We start from the raw sequence: 17,604 nt of genomic DNA, 5'->3' as shown, positions 1-17,604 counted from the left end.
CCCCTGGCTCTCTGCTGCCCCCTGCGGCCACCCTGCAGAGCTGCTGCTGATGACCCCCCGGTTCCTGTCAGGTTGTTGTAGAAGCAGGAAACTGAGCAGTTTAATAAACTCTGGGTTTGACTGTGTGTCATGTTTATATGTTGCTGTAAACAGAATTATTAACTGTGATTTTCCGACTCGCTTAAATTAATTTAAAATCATTTTTTATTGCAGCTGAAGCCAGAAATATTTATTCATCCTGGATAAAATTGATCAATTACAGTTTTTAGTGATAATCTGACCTGGGTGACTTCGTGCATAATATTCTGTATTTTTTGTTTGGATCGCCATCATTAGCTGTTTCTGGATTGTTTTGGAGGTGAAATATAATCTGAACTCTGTAATAATCCTTGACCTGCTTCATCTGTGAGGCAGATTTAATCTCCGGCAGACGTTCGGCTGAGAAATGCACCTTTTGGGTCCAGGATGTCCTGAAAGGAGGACATTGTCCCGGGAGCAGAAGAGCTTCAGGGCTGGACTCCGTCTTTACCTGCAGGATCCTCATCCAGGTGGAGCAGAACTGGATCCGCTGACAGACAGAAGAAGTTCTATGTGAAGCCAGTTCTGGTGGTGAAATTAACTTTAGTTTTCGATTTCTTTCCATCCACCTTACACTGTGATGTAAGGTGGATGGTGGTGGTGGGAAGTAACGAAGTACAAGTACTTCGTTACTGTACTTAAGTACAGTTTTCGTGTATCTGTACTTTACTTAAGTAGATTTAATAATGGTACTTTCTACTTTTACTCCACTACATTTTACAGTAAGTATCTGTACTTTCTACTTCACTACATTTCTACAAACTGTCTCGTTACTCGTTACATCCAAGTCTCGTTGCTCTTTTCTTCCGTTAAAATGTGAAGTTCAGGGATTTAAGGTGGCGCCGTAAAATCCCAGCAATAACGTGACGTAGTGTCTGTTGTCACCCATCGGCTCCACCTTTACTCGCTGCGGAGCTCCAGACATGCGCAGTGGTTTCCTCTGAGCGGGAGAAGATGTCTGTCTAATGTCAGTAATATAATAGCTGCATAAATCATAGATATGGCGACATGTAAAATCAGCAGCTTCGCTTTCACAGACGGTGGGACTTCGTCCATCTTTTAGCGCCACAGCTGTGTTCACACTGCAAACTGAAGTGACCCAATTCCGATTTTTTTTTGCCGGTGCCGTTCACACAGCCAGTAAATGTGACCTGTATGTGTTCTGCAGTGTGAACGGGCAAACGACCTGAAAGTGTCCCGCATGCGCAGCAGAGGGCGCCATAGCGTCAGTGTTCTGCCAACCGCCATGAGAAGAAGAAGAGCTCAGTGTTTGCGGAAGTAAACATGGAGGCTAACGGTGGAGCTTAGCTTGTATTTGAAGTTGTTGTCTGGCTGGAGCAACATATTAACAACTTAATCATCATATAGTCCGTCATGGTTGTTGTTTTTCTTGCCGCTTTCACGTATCAGGACGCAGAATATTGAGATTTGTTGAGAAACAGTGACGTTCAGTTCGGATGAATGCGACCTGGACAATTGAATCGGATACGCATCGGATATGGGTCACATTCGAGAAAGAATCCGACTTGAGCTGTTCACACTGCCATGAAAAGATCGGATACAGGTCGCATTACGTCAAAACGATCGGAATTGTGTCACTTCAGGCTGCAGTGTGAACGCAGCCTTGGAAGGAAAGCTTAAAGAAAGGTAAGCTAAGTGGACGTGATGCTAGCTAAGCTAGCTGTACAGAGACACATGTTGCATCTGCGATGAAAAAAAGTTGTCACTCATGCGCTGAATTATTATGTGGAGGTTTTGACTGAGGTGTCGCAGATATGGGACAACGCTGGTACCAAAGTGCAATATAGTGATGACATTCAGGAACGATCTGATTCTTCTGGATGGATCTTTACTGATTAAATTTATTTCAGCTCTTAGTATTTAATATCTAGGTGTTTTATGGGAAGGTGAATCTTTCAGATCAATTTGAGAAGCAATTTTGATAGGTAAAACTTTTTTTGTGTCATGTAGCGCGGGCAGCTGGTCTAGACTTGGTCTTGGGTCGGTGGTCTTGACTACAACTCTGCTACACGGCTCCTCGGTTGCCTGTCCTCTCCCACCCACCTTCTTTCCATCCCCTTTCTGTTGGATTTCTTTATAAATAAAAGCCACTAGTGGCAAAAAAAAGTGAAGTTCATGCTGTTAGGACAGGAGACCAGATGTTTCCATCCCTGAAATGATGATGCATAGAATCACATATCCAAGTTTAAACTATGTTACAGAGTAAACACAACATGCTTAATCTGTGGCTGTTCATTAAAATGGCACATTTCTAATTTATTAAAATTAAATACGATCGGTTCACTTAATGATATTAGCGATTAGGTATCATTCAGCAAGTACTTTTAATACTTAAGTATTTTTAAAAGCCAGGACTTTTTTACTTTTACTTAAGTATAAATGTTAATGTGGTAGTTTTACTTTTACTTAAGTACATTTTTTGAGTACTTTCTCCACCACTGGATGGGTCTGCCTTCTCCATCAGAACCAAGTCCACCTCGCTGCAGCAAACAGGAAGCAGTGGGACGGACCACTGTCGGTCTCTTACCTTATTTGGAAATGGTAAAAGATAAATTCCCTCACAAAAGAACACACCTTTTCATTTTCTTAATGAAGTAGAGATAATTAAATGACAAACAAGACCTGAAAGTGATTAAAGTTTCTCTTGGTGGCCAACCTGTTGAAAATGTGGCAAATTTTAAATTCCTTGTGTCGTTCCTGGACAGTCAGCTCGACTTTGCTGAAACACCGACTACATTTTTAAGAACTGATCTCTGAGACTCTACCTTTTAAGACCCAGTGATCTTGGGGTGACACAACTTGAGGTTGTGAACAACTTCTAGTTTAACACAACTAGAGGTTGTTGAGTTAAAATGTTAAAACTAAACATTTTAACTAAAGTTTTAACTTTTCATCTCCTCGGCTGGTTTGGTCACATGAGCTGCAGACTAACAGACAATCTTTAAAAACACTTTGAATAGCAGGTATAGCAGCAGGTGGTGAAACCAAAAACCTCTCTGTCTCAACTGTTTGCTGAAAGAACCTGGAAGACGGCATGAATATTTCAGCAGATCATCCTAATTATTCATCAGTTTGACCCTCTGAGCTCATGAAGGTGTTACTGTTTCCTCTGGCAGCAAGAACATCGATTAGACGTCATTTATTGACAGGGCAATAATTATTCTTAACCAAACTAAATAACATTTACCTATAGCGTGTTTGGCTCTATTCACAAATTGTTGATAATGTGATTTTATGAATATGATGAGTTGAAGGAAAATGTCCATGTTGATAGACTAAATAGTTTCATCTTAATTTTTCCTATATACAAGACTCTACCAATAAAAAAGTCTCTCAGAATAATACATGGCACCATAAACACAAAAATGTGAATTTTTGCTTATATCTGCTTAACAACCCTGGTTGTAACAACCTGTGTTAGGGTTCAATTAAATTTCTTACATATAGATTTCAAATGGTCTTTTTATTATATTTGATGTTGTTTTTCATGTCTCCTTAATTCTTTTGTTCCTCCTATAATTGATGAAGTTATATAGATAATGCATAAAAGTCTTATTTATGTTATTTGATTAGCTCTACATCCTTAAGAAAAGGAAAAAAGAAATATGGTGCTTTATAAGATAAATTATCTTTTACGGTGCCAGTAATGCCGAAATTCAGAGTAAATAATAAAAACGCTGTGGTATTCTGTTAGTAATGATTAGTTGCGTTACCACCCCTCGCCACTAGAGGCAGCAGCAGGCCCGAAAAGATGCGACTAAGGAGCAGAATAGAAGTTCACCGAAAGCTACGGAAATGGTTAAAAACTGTGAGCTGCGCTGAAGTAAATAAAAGAGAGAAGTTCAAATACATGCTGAGAGAGAAAATCCTTCCTAAAGGTGAAAATATATCACAGATTTCAAAAGAAAATAAAAACGGGAGACCGCGGATAATTTAATATAGCGCCCCCTTGAACTGCCTTGTTCCTGAAATGTGCCGTAAACATAAACTTGACTGTTTTATTTCTCTCTCTCTCGGGATAAAATGTTTTTGAATTAATTAAAAAATGAAAACTTTATTCACTGGTTTTTAGATCGCAAGATTTTCTTTGAATTTTTACTTTAGTTTGATTTTATTTGGTAATATTTAATATTAATTGTAGCTTGTTTTTGCTGATGCAGCATTCTGGTTAAGCGGGAGTTTTAAATGTCCTAATATATTCTACTTTGATTTGACTAAGCCTTTCATAATGGCGTACCCACACAAACGTACTACTTATGCAACATTAATTTTTATTGAAACCAAATACAGAATTAAAATTTTGTATTCGTATGCTCTCCAGTCTCTTCCATTGTCCTCTGCTCTAAGTGCAGAGTACTTCATCTGTCTAATAGACGATCTGAACATGTTGCCCAGCAGAGGGCGCCACAACACACATCTACTGTGACCCGGATTCATAACAACAGCTGGACTCGGCTGGCCGCTCAGCTTTGTGATCCAGTCTGGGGCTTTTACGGCAGAATAACACATTTTAACGGTTACCGGGGTCTAATCGGAGCGGGGCGGAAGATGGTGAAGCCTGCGGAACGGAAGTAGTTAAAGCCCCGCGGGTTGACGCGGTTAGCATCTCCTAGCCGTTGCTAGCATCAGAGCCCCGGCGGAAAAAGGAGAAACGGTTAGCTCATGCTAACAAGCTAAAGCTAACGGCGAACTGGTCACGCGATCTGCGGCAACTCGAAAACATCTGAAAGTAAACCGGTAAAGTCACACCTTTTGTTCACGAATTATTCATATTTATTGGTAAACGAGCGTTTTGAGGCGGAGCTGACGCTGATGGCCGGTTCCGCAGAGGAACCAGAGAACTGCTGAACTGATTTGTTTCTGATATACGTCTAAATACTTATTTTCCTCTGAGTATTTAATCATAGAATTGCACAACTTTTGAAGGATTTAATATAGAAATGTTCGGTTCAGTCCAACACAACCTGTAGCCACTGACTACAGGCTGCTAAAGGTCTTCTGAGAGCAGTAGCCAAAAATATTATTGGAAGGTTGAGTGGAAGGAAAAAAGAAACTTCAGCTTTTATAGGACTGAGAAACAGAAGATCCTATAAAAGCTGAAGTTACTTTTTTGGAGGTGATGAATAACTTTGGTAAATAATGGGGGGAAACTATAACTAATTGGAACTGTATCATGTATTTATAAAATTAAAACAGACCAAATTAAACAGACATAATTTTTATTAATTTATTTTTTAATTCAAAACAAAATTATAGACATAATATACTTAATTGTTTCGCCTTACAAACTGATGTGTTTGTTTATGTCAGCTGTTGGTAAATTACAGAGAAACTCCAGAGCCAGCTGGCTGTTCAAGAATGAAAATGTAGTCTTCTGTTGAGTATTTATTACCCAATCAATGTAAAAATCATGCAAAGTATGAAAAAACTAAAACTACTACAATAACTAATAAAAACTAAGCTAAAACTTAACAATATACAATTAAAGATAGCTAGCAAAAATGAATTAAAACTAACTCGATTAGATAAACAAAAAATCATCACAAAATAAAAATAAACTGTAATGAAAAACTCAAAACTATTAAGACCAGATTAGCATCCAGGCAGGTCCAGAGTTTACTTTAATAAAGTGTGTGACCTGTGGCGTCTCTCCCAGACGGGCTCGGTGGCGGGATGGGGAACCAGCTGGCAGGCATTGCGCCCTCCCAGATCCTCTCTGTGGACAGCTACTTCTCAGATATCCACGACCACGAGTACGACAAGAGCCTGGGAAGCACGCGCTTCTTCAAGGTGGCACGCGCCAAGCACCGCGAGGGCCTGGTGGTGGTCAAGGTGTTCGCCATCCAGGACCCATCGCTGCCGCTCACCAGCTACAAGCAGGAGCTGGAGGAGCTGAAGATCCGCCTGCACTCCTGCCAGAACTGCCTGCCCTTCCAGAAGACCTCCCTGACAGAGAAAGCCGCCATCTTGTTCCGCCAGTTTGTCCGGGACAACTTGTACGATCGGATCAGCACGCGGCCCTTCCTCAACAATGTGGAAAAGCGCTGGATCGCCTTCCAGATCCTCACCGCCGTGGACCAGGCGCACAAGGCCGGCGTCCGCCACGGCGACATCAAGACGGAGAACGTGATGGTGACTGGCTGGAACTGGGTGCTGCTCACTGACTTCGCCAGCTTCAAGCCCACCTACCTGCCCGAGGACAACCCCGCCGACTTCAACTACTTCTTCGACACGTCCAGGCGCCGGACATGCTACATCGCCCCTGAGAGGTTCGTGGACGGCAGCATGTTCACCACAGAGAGCGACCAGAACACGCCGCTGGTGGACCTGACCAACAACAACCAGCGCAGCCGAGGCGAGCTGCGGCCGGCCATGGACATCTTCTCTGCAGGTACGGACCCGACGAGAGAGGCCAAGGCCCGGAGGCCCGGCTGGAAGGCTGAACGGGAACGTGTGTGTGTGTGTGTTCCAGGCTGCGTGATCGCTGAGCTTTTCACCGAGGGCGTCCCGCTCTTCGACCTGTCCCAGCTGCTGGCCTACCGCAAGGGACACTTCCAGGCCGAGCAGGTCCTGCTGAAGATCGAGGACCAGAGCATCCGCGAGCTGGTAGGCATGGGCCGGTTCTGATCCGACACAGGTGAAGGTCTGACTGGGTTCCAGGCTGGTCCCAATGGTTTAATTCAGGGTCAAAGGTCACATCAGCATGCCTGACCCAAAGGTTTCTGTCCCTTCATCGTGATCTGAGAGGAAACTCTGATTTCTGGATCTGAACTTCCAGATGAATTTGGTCTCCAGTAAAAACGGTTGTGTTGCGATCACTAGTCCAACAGAACCGTTGACCCAGTTGCCTCCTCCAGGCCTTTGTGGTCTGGTACTGTTGAAGCCGCCCAGAGGTTTCCTCCAGAGTTCTGCAGGGAGGAACTTTAACCCAGACGATGCTTCTTCCCTGTCATGAATAAAAATGTTTCAGCAGAATCTAAACTTCTGCTGTTTTCTGCAGACGGGCCAAATGGGTCACTAAGGGATTTTCTTCTATGCATAAATGCAACAAAGCCGCTCGTTTCTCGCTTTAGATTTGTGGTTAGTTTGTTGTGAAACGGAGAAAGTGGGGCTGAGTCAGCAGGTTGGAAACGCGCGGCCGCCATCTTGTTCTGCAGGTGGCCCAGATGGTTCAGCGCGAGCCGGAGAAGCGTCTTTCTGCCGAGGAGCACCTGAAGCAGCAGAGAGGAAGCGCGTTCCCCGACATCTTCTACAGCTTCCTGCAGCCCTACATGGCTCAGTTCGCCAAGGAGACGTTCCAGTCTGCAGACGAACGCATCCTGGTGATCCGAAAGGACCTGGACAACATCCTGCTGAACCTGCGGGGAGGTGAGCCCGTCCGCTTCCTGTCGCCGCACTTCCTGTTCCTGTCTGACGGCCCGCCTCTCCTCCAGGCTCCTCCTCTTCCTGCCAGGAGGAGCAGGGCCTCGTGGTGCTCGTCTCCGTCATCACTTCCTGCCTGCAGACGCTGCACTCCTGCGACTCCAAGCTGGCGGCACTGGAGCTCGTCCTGCACCTGGCGCCGCGGCTGGGCGTCGACATCCTGCTGGACCGCATCACGCCATACCTGCTGCACTTCTGCAATGACCCGGTTCCCCGCGTGCGCGCCCAGGCCGTGCGCACGCTCACTAAGGTGCTGGCGCTGGTGAAGGAGGTTCCGAGGAACGACGTGAACATCTACCCGGAGTACGTGCTGCCCGGCATCGCTCACCTGGCCCAGGACGACGCCACCATCGTCAGGCTGGCCTACGCAGGTCTGTGCTGCAGACTGCATCGCAGTCCCAGCTCCCAGCCGCGTCTCAGGTCTCCATGTTTGTCTCCCGCTGCGCAGAGAACATCGCTCACCTTGCGGAGAGCGCGCTGCGCTTCCTGGAGCTGGTGCAGGAGAGCAACGTGAACACGGAGCAGGATCCGGGCGGAGAGGACGCAGAGGAGAGCAGCCACCCCAACGAGAACTACGACTCAGGTGACGCCTAGACCCGTCAGCCACAACCCGTCAGCCACAACCCGTTAGCCACGACCCGTTAGCCATGACCTGTTAGCCACACCCTGTTAGCCTTGACCCGTTAGCCACACCCCGATAGCCACGACCCGTTAGCCTTGACCCGTTAGCCACGACCCGTTAGCCTTGACCCGTTAGCCACACCCCGTTAGCCACGACCCGTTAGCCACGACCCGTTAGCCACGACCCGTTAGCCTTGACCCGTTAGCCACACCCCGATAGCCACACCCTGTTAGCCTTGACCCGTTAGCCACGACCCGTTAGCCTTTACCTGTTAGCCACACCCTGTTAGCCTTGACCCGTTAGCCACGACCCGTTAGCCTTTACCTGTTAGCCACACGTTAGCCACGACCCGTTAGCCACACCCTGTTAGCCTTGACCCGTTAGCCACACCATGTTAGCCACGACCCGTTAGCCACGACCCGTTAGCCACGACCCGTTAGCCACACTGATCCGCCGCTGTGTGTTTGTGACCTCAGAGCTGCAGGCGCTGCATGAGATGGTGCAGCAGAAGGTTGTGACGCTGCTCAGCGACTCGGAGAACATCGTGAAGCAGACGCTGATGGAGAACGGCATCACGCGGCTGTGCGTGTTCTTCGGCAGGCAGAAGGCCAACGACGTGCTGCTGTCCCACATGATCACCTTCCTGAACGACAAGAACGACTGGCACCTGCGGGGGGCGTTCTTCGACAGCATTGTGGGTGAGGAGCCGGTGGCGGCGCGGCGCGGCGGCTCCTGGCTGCACACTAACGCTGTGTCGTGTTGAAGGTGTGGCGGCGTACGTGGGCTGGCAGAGCTCGTCCATCCTGAAGCCGCTGCTGCAGCAGGGACTGAGTGACACTGAGGAGTTCGTCATCTTCAAAGCTCTGAACGCGCTGACCTGCATGTGCCAGCTGGGGCTGCTGCAGAAACCGCACATCTACGAGTTCGTCAGTGACATCGGTAAGATGGCGGCTCCTCTCGCTCTGCATCGCAGCCGAGCTGAGAAAAGATTCATCGCTGCTTTAGGAAGCAGCGGAAAGCTGAGATCAGTGCTTCTCAGCCCTGCTCACCGCTCCACACCTGGCCACGCCCCTCTGTCTCTGGGCTCTAACTTGTCCTGCTCTGCTTGCCGTAGCTCCCTTCCTGTGCCACCCCAACCTGTGGATCCGCTACGGCGCTGTGGGCTTCATCACCGTGGTGGCGCAGCACCTCAACGTGGCCGACGTCTACTGCAAGCTGATGCCTCACCTGACCCCGTTCGTCACCCAGCCCATCATCCAGGTGCGTGTCCTCCTCGCCCTCCTGCTCTTCCTCCTCCCCCTCCTCACGCGCCCGTCTCCTCTCAGATCGATAAGGAGCTGGTCCTGCTGAGCGTCCTGAAGGAGCCGGTCAGCCGCTCCATTTTCGACTACGCCCTGCGCTCCAAAGACATCGGCAGCCTGTTCCGACACCTGCTGCTGCGGCAGAAGAAGAGATCCGGCTCCATCCCGGAGTGTCCGACTCCGGATGACCCGGCCATCGCTCAGCTGCTGAAGAAGCTTCTGTCGCAGGTCAGGACAGCTGCTCTGGAGAGTCTGTACCAGGATGATACAGCGCGCTAGCATTAGCTTGGTAGCGCGATAGCATTTGTTTTCTAGTGCGCCACCATTAGCTTAGTGGCACGATAGCATTAGCTTAGTAGCACATTAACTTTGTAGCGTGCTAGCATTAGTGTCGTAGTGCGATAGCATTAGCTTTGTAGCGCGATAGCATCAGTTTTGTAGCGCGATAGCATTAGTTTGTAGCGCGATAGCATTAGCTTTGTAGTGCGTTAGCATTACCTTTGTGACGCGTTAGCACGTTAGCATTACCTTTGTGACGCGTTAGCATTAGCTTTGTAGCATGCTAGCATTAGTTTTGTAGCATGCTAGCATTAGTTTTGTAGTGTGATAGCATTAGCTTTGTAGCGCATTAGCATTAGCTTTGTAGCGTGTTAGCATTAGCGCTTTAGCGTGTTAGCATTAGCTTTCTCTACATGCTGTGGTTCAGTGTGTTTCAGAACGGTCCAGATGCTCTGAAGCTCAGAACTCTGATCAGTCTCAGATCTACAGAGTCGTTCTGGTTCTGTGATCAAACCGACCCAGACTGACCCGAAACGACCCAGAACTTAAACCTTTTCCCAGTTCCCATGAATTAAACCTCAGCGTGTTCCTGTCCAGGGCATGACGGAGGCCGAGGAGGACAAGCTTCTGGCTCTCAAAGACTTCATGCTGAAGTCCAACAAGGCCAAGGCCAACATGGGGGACGCGGGACACCTGGGGGACGCGGGGCAGACGGGGGTCATCGACCTGGGCACGCTGGGCATCACGGGCCGCCAGGTGGACCTGGTCAAACCCAAGACAGAGTCTGACGACAAGAGAGGTGGGAAACGGTTCTGATCCGGTTCTTGTGTTTCTGGTTGCAGCAGCGGCTCAGATGGATCTGGAACCAGAACCTGCAGGGTCTCTGTTCTGGTTCTGAGCTGTGCTTGGTTTGATTATCTGTGGATCATTAATGAGGCGGACAGCTGGAGGCGTCCATGTGGGCCAATCTCTGGTCCAGAACCCGGTTCTGGTCCAGAACCCGGTTCTGATCAGGTTCTCTTGTTGGTCCCAGCAGCGAGGAAACACACCAAGCAGGACTCGGCCATGAACGAGGAGTGGAAGAGCATGTTTGGATCTCAGGACCCGCCGGCCACGCAGCCCTCCACGGTAACCGCGGTAACCCCGCCCCTCACTGTAACTCCGCCCCTTCCTCTGTGTGGTTTGTGGCTGGATCAGAGCAACACGACCCGTTTGTTCCGGTTCTGTTCAGTGATGATCTTTAAAGCTTCCTGCTCTCCCTCAGTCCGCCGACGGCTCTGGTAACCAGGCCAGGAAGTCGACTGCGGCTCCGACGCCACCCGTGCAGCAGGCGGTGGCCAGCGGCCCCGCCTACCAGCGCCGCATCAACACCTGCAAGGCGGAGCTGCAGCAGCTGCTGCAGCAGAAGAGGGAGCAGTGCAGCGCCGAGCGCATGGCCAAGCACATGATGGAGAGCGCCGAGTGGGAGAGCCGGCCGCCTCCTCCAGGTAACACCTGCACACCTGGCTGCAGCCAGGGGGCGCTGCGGTCCAGCTGCAGCCGTCTGACGCCTGGCTCCGTTTCAGGCTGGCACCCCAAGGGTCTGCTGGTGGCCCACCTGCACGAACACAAAGCGGCCGTCAACAGAATCCGCGTCTCGGACGAACACTCCATCTTCGCCACGGCGTCCAACGACGGCTCAGTCAAAGTCTGGGACAGTCAGAAGATGGAGGGCAAGACCACCACCACCAGGTGGGAGCATCCAGACTCACCTCTGCCTCCTACAGGCAGAACATGACCTTTCCAGTCCCATGGATCGGTTCTGAATGATCCGGACCGTCTCTCCGTGTTCCTGCAGGTCCGTGCTGACCTACTCCCGTATCGGGGGTCACGTGAAGACGCTGACCTTCTGCCAGGGCTCGCATTTTTTAGCCGTGGCGTCCGACAACGGATCCATCCAGCTGCTGGCCGTGGAAGCCAACAAGCCTCCCAAATCTCCCAAAGTTCAGCCGTTCCAGAGCCGGTAAGGTCCAGAACCCGTAAGGTCCAGAACCCAACACTCTACATGGAGATGGTTTTGGCCATCAGGACACAAACATCTGCTGCTGAATGCTCAGTTATATATGAATATATATTTATATTATTATTCATATTTATATGAATATATTATATTCATATATCAAACCAACTTTATTTATAAAGCACTTTAAAAACAACCACAGCTGATACAAAGTGCTGGACATTAAAACACAACATAAAAAATAAAAGACTTACAGTTTAAAACTAGATCCTGCTGTAAACTAGATCCTGCTGTAAACCAGATCCCCACGTAGAATAGATGGTTTAAGACGAGCTTTAAACAGTGAAGGGGCGTCTCTGACCTGCCAAGGCAAGTTGGTCCATAACTTTGGGCCCAGGACAGAGAAGCTCTGACCCTCTGAGCCTCCTGGACCTCTGGACCTCCAGGAGCAGCTGGACCTGAGAGACCGATGGGGTCAGTAGGGGTGAAGAAGCTCAGAGGTCAGCCGGGGCAAGATTATGCAGTGATTTAAAAACAAACATAAGAATTTTAAAATGAATCCTAAAATATACAGGCAGCCAGTGAAGTGAGGCCAGGTCAGGGGTCAGGGGTCACATGCTCCCTCTGTCCAGTTCCTGTTAAAAGTGGTGCAGCAGCATCTGAACCAGCTGCAGCGACTGACTGACTCCCAGATGAAGGGAGTTACAGGAATCCAACCGAGTGGAAATAAAAGCCTGGATCATGTTTCAACATGGAAAGAAAAGATTTCACTGACGCCCATCGCCTTAAAGGATAAAAGCTGGACTTAACCACGGCTCTGATCTGGCTGTCCAGTTTACAATCACCTTAAAACCAAGATCTGTAATAACAGGTTTAAAATAAACCGCCAAGGGTCAAAGGTCAACAGAGGAGGACTCACAGGAGCCACTGGGTCCAAACACCATCACCTCTGTTTTCATTAAAATTTAAAAAGTTCAGGGCCAACCAAGTTTTAATATCACCAAGACATACCAGGAGATGTTTGATGGACATCCTTCCATATAAATATATATTTATATGAATATATATTTATATAAATATATATTTATATGAATATATATTTATATAAATATATATTTATATAAATATATATTGATATGAATATATATTCATATGAATATAGGCGAAACCCTCTAAAGGTCAGTTTGACATTCATTTTGCTCCACTGCAGTGGAAGCTAACGCTAAAGCGCTAATTTTAACCATGTTGAAGCGTAACGTGCAGCTACACCCGACCTCCAGATCGAACCTTTCAGTCCTGCTTCGGTTTTATGGTTGTGGTCTGATACAATAATAAACATCATTGCTGCTCCACAGGACGCAGAACTTCAGAATAAGAGCCTGAACATAAATGTCCAGCTGCTTTAACACAATTTCAAACTTGATTCAGCTGAAAGTTTACAAAACAACCCAGAAAATTAGAGCTTCAGTTAGCAGAAATGCTAACTGAAACGTAGCTCTGCTGTTGGCGAACCCACCACCTCTCCCATCTTTAACACTCGTTAAAAACCAAACATCATTTTCTTATTCCAGCAGTGAGGCTCCTTTGCAGCTTTGCTCAGGGGGAAGTAGCGCCATCTGCTGCACAGACATTAAATTAATAAATGATCTTTTAAGAAGTGTCCGCTTCCTGCCAAACGATAAGGAGTAAATATGATGACCTGAGACATCAGATCCAAAATGGCTGAAAGTAAAAAACCGAATGAATGTTTTCCTCTGGTTCCGTGTGGTTCCAGGACTCTGGACCTGCAGGAAGACGGCTGCGCTGTGGACGTGCACCACTTCCACAGCGGCGCCCAGTCGGTGCTGGCCTACGCCACGGTGAACGGCGGCCTGGTGGGCTGGGACCTGCGCTCCAACTGCAACGCCTGGACGCTGCGGCACGACCTGCGGCTCGGCCTCATCACCTCCTTCAGCGTGGACGTGCACCAGTGCTGGCTCTGCCTGGGTCCGTCCCGGTCCGGGAGCCTTCCTGGTTCTGGTCCGTTTCCCCGGTGACCGAGCCGCTTTGTTTCTCCCCGCAGGTACGAGCAGCGGCACCATGGCATGCTGGGATATGCGGTTCCAGCTCCCCATCTCCAACCACTCCCACCCGGCCCGGGCCCGTGTCCGCCGGCTGCTCATGCACCCGCTGTACCAGTCGTCGGTGATCGCAGGTCGGCGCCGCCTCAGAACCGGGTCGGTCCGAAGGAGAACCCGTCTCACCGCCTGTCTGTGTCTCTGCAGCCGTCCAGGGGAACAACGAGGTGTCCATCTGGGACATGGAGACCGGGGACAGGAAGTTCACGCTGTGGGCCAGCTCCGCCCCGCCGCTCTCTGAGATGCAGGTGGGTCCGGTCCGGTCCGGTCCGGGTCCAGGTCCGGTCCTGCAGCGGTTCTGACGTCTTGCTTTGTGTTGCAGCCATCTCCTCACAGCGTCCACGGGATCTACTGCAGCCCGGCCGACGGGAACCCTCTGCTGCTGACGGCCGGGTCCGACATGAGGATCAGGTGAGCAGAACCTCTGGATCCGTAGAGATCGGACCGGAACATCGAACCGGCCGGTTCTGACGTGTTGATGTCAAACTGGAGGCCAAAAGGGAAATGTTTCGGTTGTTCTGCTCCTTAAAACTGTCTGAGGGTTTAATTAGAACCGGGTCGGGAGTTCTGCAGCTGCTGCATAGAGTAATCTAATCAGAACCATATGGACCATCAGAACCGGTCCTGGTCCCGGTCTTCACAGCATAAACAACCAGATTCTGCAGAAAACGATTCAAACCTCAGCAGCTTTTAACCAGGTGGTTCTGTTCAGGTTCTGTTTTCAGTGCCTGGTTCTGTTCAGGTTCTGTTTTCACTGCCTGGTTCTGTTCAGGTTCTGTTTTCACTGCCTGGTTCTGTTCAGGTTCTGTTTTCAGTGCCTGGTTCTGTTCAGGTTCTGTTTTCAGTGCCTGGTTCTGTTCAGGTTCTGTTTTCACTGCCTGGTTCTGTTCAGGTTCTGTTTTCACTGCCTGGTTCTGTTCAGGTTCTGTTTTCAGTGCCTGGTTCTGTTCAGGTTCTGTTTTCACTGCCTGGTTCTGTTCAGGTTCTGTTTTCACTGCCTGGTTCTGTTCAGGTTCTGTTTTCACTGCCTGGTTCTGTTCAGGTTCTGTTTTCAGTGCCTGGTTCTGTTCAGGTTCTGTTTTCACTGCCTGGTTCTGTTCAGGTTCTGTTTTCACTGCCTGGTTCTGTTCAGGTTCTGTTTTCAGTGCCTGGTTCTGTTCAGGTTCTGTTTTCAGTGCCTGGTTCTGTTCACTGCCTGGTTCTGTTCAGGTTCTGGGACCTGGCGTACCCGGAGCGGTCGTACATCGTGGCGGGCGGAGCCCACGACTCGCTGCACTGTCCGTCTGTCCTCTACAGCCGTAAGATCATCGAGGGAACCGAAGTGGTTCAGGTAAAGAACCCAAACCAGCTGGAGTCGCTCCGTAGCTCCAGCTGGGTTGATTTCCAATTAAACAGCAGCTTGTGAAACCTGATGGTAGTTCCTGGGTGGGCCGACATCACTGTAAATTAGCTAAAATTAAATCTTCAACAACAGAAAATTACATTAAAAGACCCATACTTGTAGAGCCAACTGATGTAGAGCGCAGTAAATCTGAGAGGAAAGGACCAGAGAAACGTCCCCGCTTCTCACAATGACCTCAGTTTGTGGGTGAAACTGGTGATGGAGGCCCCGCTTATGCATGAAAACAAGTATACACATACACACACAGAGTGGCCATGTTGTCTCCTCATGTCCCTGCAGGAGATCCACAGCAAACAGAAGAGCGGCGCCGCCGAGGACTCGCCTCGCCGAGGCCTGGAGTCACTTCCTGTTGGCCATCATGACATCATCACCGACATCGCCACCTTCCAGACGACGCAGGGCTTCATCGTCACCTCGTCCAGAGACGGCATAGTCAAAGTGTGGAAGTGAAGACGTGGACCGGCTTTTATTTTGAAGGGTTTTTCTGACGTCAGACTTCCTCTTCCTCTCCTGCTTTATCCTAATGCAACTTATCCCAGAATATGGAGGTGAGCTGTGGATGGACCCGGTTCTGGTTCTGTTCTAACCAATCAGACCAGCGAATGAGCCGGGTTCTGACTCGCCTGAAGGTCCGGTCTCGATGTTGATCCGGACGTCTTGGTTCTGCATGTCATCAGCACCATCTGGGTTCCGTTTAAAGAGACTCCCTGCAGCTCGACCCGGTTCTGGTTCTGTTCATCATGAGTCGCTTTGTTTTGTCTAACTGATGTGAAACTGGTTTGTTAATCAGACGTTCTGGAATAATTCAGAACCATCTTCAAGAGAAATAAAATCCCACTTCCTTCTTTCCAGCTCATTCGTATTTAATAAAGAAGCCAGACTCTTATTTTGAAGAGAATCTGTGAGCTTTACTTTGAAAGCCCAAGTTTGAAACTGAATCCTTCACATGATAGATAAACTCCTGGCGCCTCATGCACAGTGGCGGAGCTAGACTTTTAAAGTTGGGGGGGCAAAGGGGGGGCCAAGACTACCGCTGGGGGGCAAAATTTTAAATGTGTGTGTGCACATATATATAATTTTAAAAAATAACCAAACTGAATATTTGGTTATTTTTTAAGCCCCTCTGTCATTTGACATGTTATAATTAACAACTTTGACTGGAGCTCATGGAGACATGATGGACTTTACACAGATTCATCACAGAGGAAACTAGAATCAATAAAAGATATTTCTGAATATCATCTCATGGACTGAACTAAATGTCTTTCTGACCGGGAGCTGACAGCGTGTTGAAGAGTTACGGACACCTTGGTTAGGAAGCTCTGATTGGACAGGTAACAATATTTCTGATCGGACCAGAATGGACCTGATGGAGGTTCGGCTTCTCATGAGTTTACATTTAATGAGTTTGCAGCACACAGAGAAAAGCTAAAGAGAATGTTATGATCTACTTATTGTAGTTTAAATAGAGGAATAACAGCTGACTGTTGAGAGAGGAAAGAAATTAAAGTCCAGATCCGTTAGAAACCAGCGCAGAGCAATAAATGCTCCAGTTAATCACACATGAGGCGACAAACATACAATATATAGTTACACTGCTGAGTTAATGGTGTTTTAAAAACCAAACCAGTAGAAACTGAGTTAACATGACAGATTCCCTCCTCACCTCGTCTTGATGAGAACAGAGAGCAGTTCACTGGTTTCTGTCCAGTCAGCTGACCACTTGGTGCTCAGACAGTTTAACTTTACGCACAGAGAACATCGTGGAGCTCATTATTAATCATTATTAATCATTATTAATCATTATTAATCATTATTAATCATTATTAATCATTATTAATCATTATTAATCATTATTAATCATTATTAGAACAATATCTGTCAGAGAATCACCTCTGATCTGGACGCTTTAACGGACCAGAGGCTCTGGAGCGTCCAGCAGCTGATCCGCTTCTGGAGGAAGTGATGCGGGATCAGAACCGATCAGGAACCAATCAGGAACCGATCAGGAACCGATCAGGAACCGATCAGGAACCGATCAGGAACCGATCAGGAACCGATCAGAACCAATCAGGAACCAATCAGGAACCGATCAGGAACCAATCAGGAACCAATCAGGAACCGATCAGGAACCGATCAGGAACCAATCAGGAACCGATCAGGAACCGATCAGGAACCGATCAGGAACCGATCAGGAACCGATCAGGAACCGATCAGAACCAATCAGGAACCAATCAGGAACCGATCAGGAACCAATCAGGAACCAATCAGGAACCGATCAGGAACCAATCAGGAACCGATCAGGAACCGATCAGGAACCGATCAGAGTTCTGCTAATCACCTCATTTCCTGAAATGTTACCT

At 48.3% G+C, this 17,604-nt stretch overlaps 1 protein-coding gene across 2 annotated transcripts; it reads left to right on the top strand.

The window, feature by feature from the left end:
* Window positions 1-4,498: 4,498 nt before the first annotated feature.
* On the top strand, window positions 4,499-16,092 carry pik3r4 (phosphoinositide-3-kinase, regulatory subunit 4). 2 transcript variants are annotated; one of them, XM_017309380.2, is made up of 21 exons: window positions 4,499-4,836; window positions 5,756-6,490; window positions 6,572-6,705; window positions 7,257-7,467; window positions 7,533-7,892; window positions 7,970-8,104; window positions 8,620-8,841; window positions 8,909-9,082; window positions 9,258-9,403; window positions 9,469-9,672; window positions 10,321-10,522; window positions 10,760-10,851; window positions 10,988-11,210; window positions 11,289-11,454; window positions 11,561-11,725; window positions 13,497-13,708; window positions 13,785-13,916; window positions 13,987-14,087; window positions 14,162-14,250; window positions 15,049-15,169; window positions 15,521-16,092. In XM_017309380.2, exons 2-21 carry the CDS (start codon window positions 5,773-5,775, stop codon window positions 15,689-15,691), a joined length of 3,978 nt encoding a protein of 1,325 aa, XP_017164869.1. In that variant the 5' UTR covers window positions 4,499-4,836; window positions 5,756-5,772; the 3' UTR covers window positions 15,692-16,092. The 2 variants fall into 2 exon arrangements, with proteins under 2 accessions (XP_017164869.1, XP_008428851.1); XM_008430629.3 differs by having other exon boundaries at window positions 10,757-10,851.
* Window positions 16,093-17,604: the final 1,512 nt, after the last annotated feature.

This window comes from Poecilia reticulata, chromosome 16, assembly GCF_904066995.2.
Source record: "Poecilia reticulata chromosome 16, P_reticulata-male-v2, whole genome shotgun sequence".
Taxonomy (NCBI): Eukaryota; Metazoa; Chordata; class Actinopteri; order Cyprinodontiformes; family Poeciliidae; genus Poecilia; species Poecilia reticulata.
Note: the sequence above shows the minus strand (reverse complement) of the source record. Positions and strands in the feature narration are given on the sequence as shown.

Coding starts and splice junctions, on each gene's coding strand:
- pik3r4 (XM_008430629.3), top strand. CDS start 5,773: ATGGGGAACCAGCTGGCAGGCATTGCGCCCTCCCAGATCCTCTCTGTG. Junction 7,893..7,969: donor CGTCAGGCTGGCCTACGCAG/GTCTGTGCTGCA, acceptor CCCGCTGCGCAG/AGAACATCGCTCACCTTGCG. Junction 10,852..10,987: donor CGGCCACGCAGCCCTCCACG/GTAACCGCGGTA, acceptor GCTCTCCCTCAG/TCCGCCGACGGCTCTGGTAA.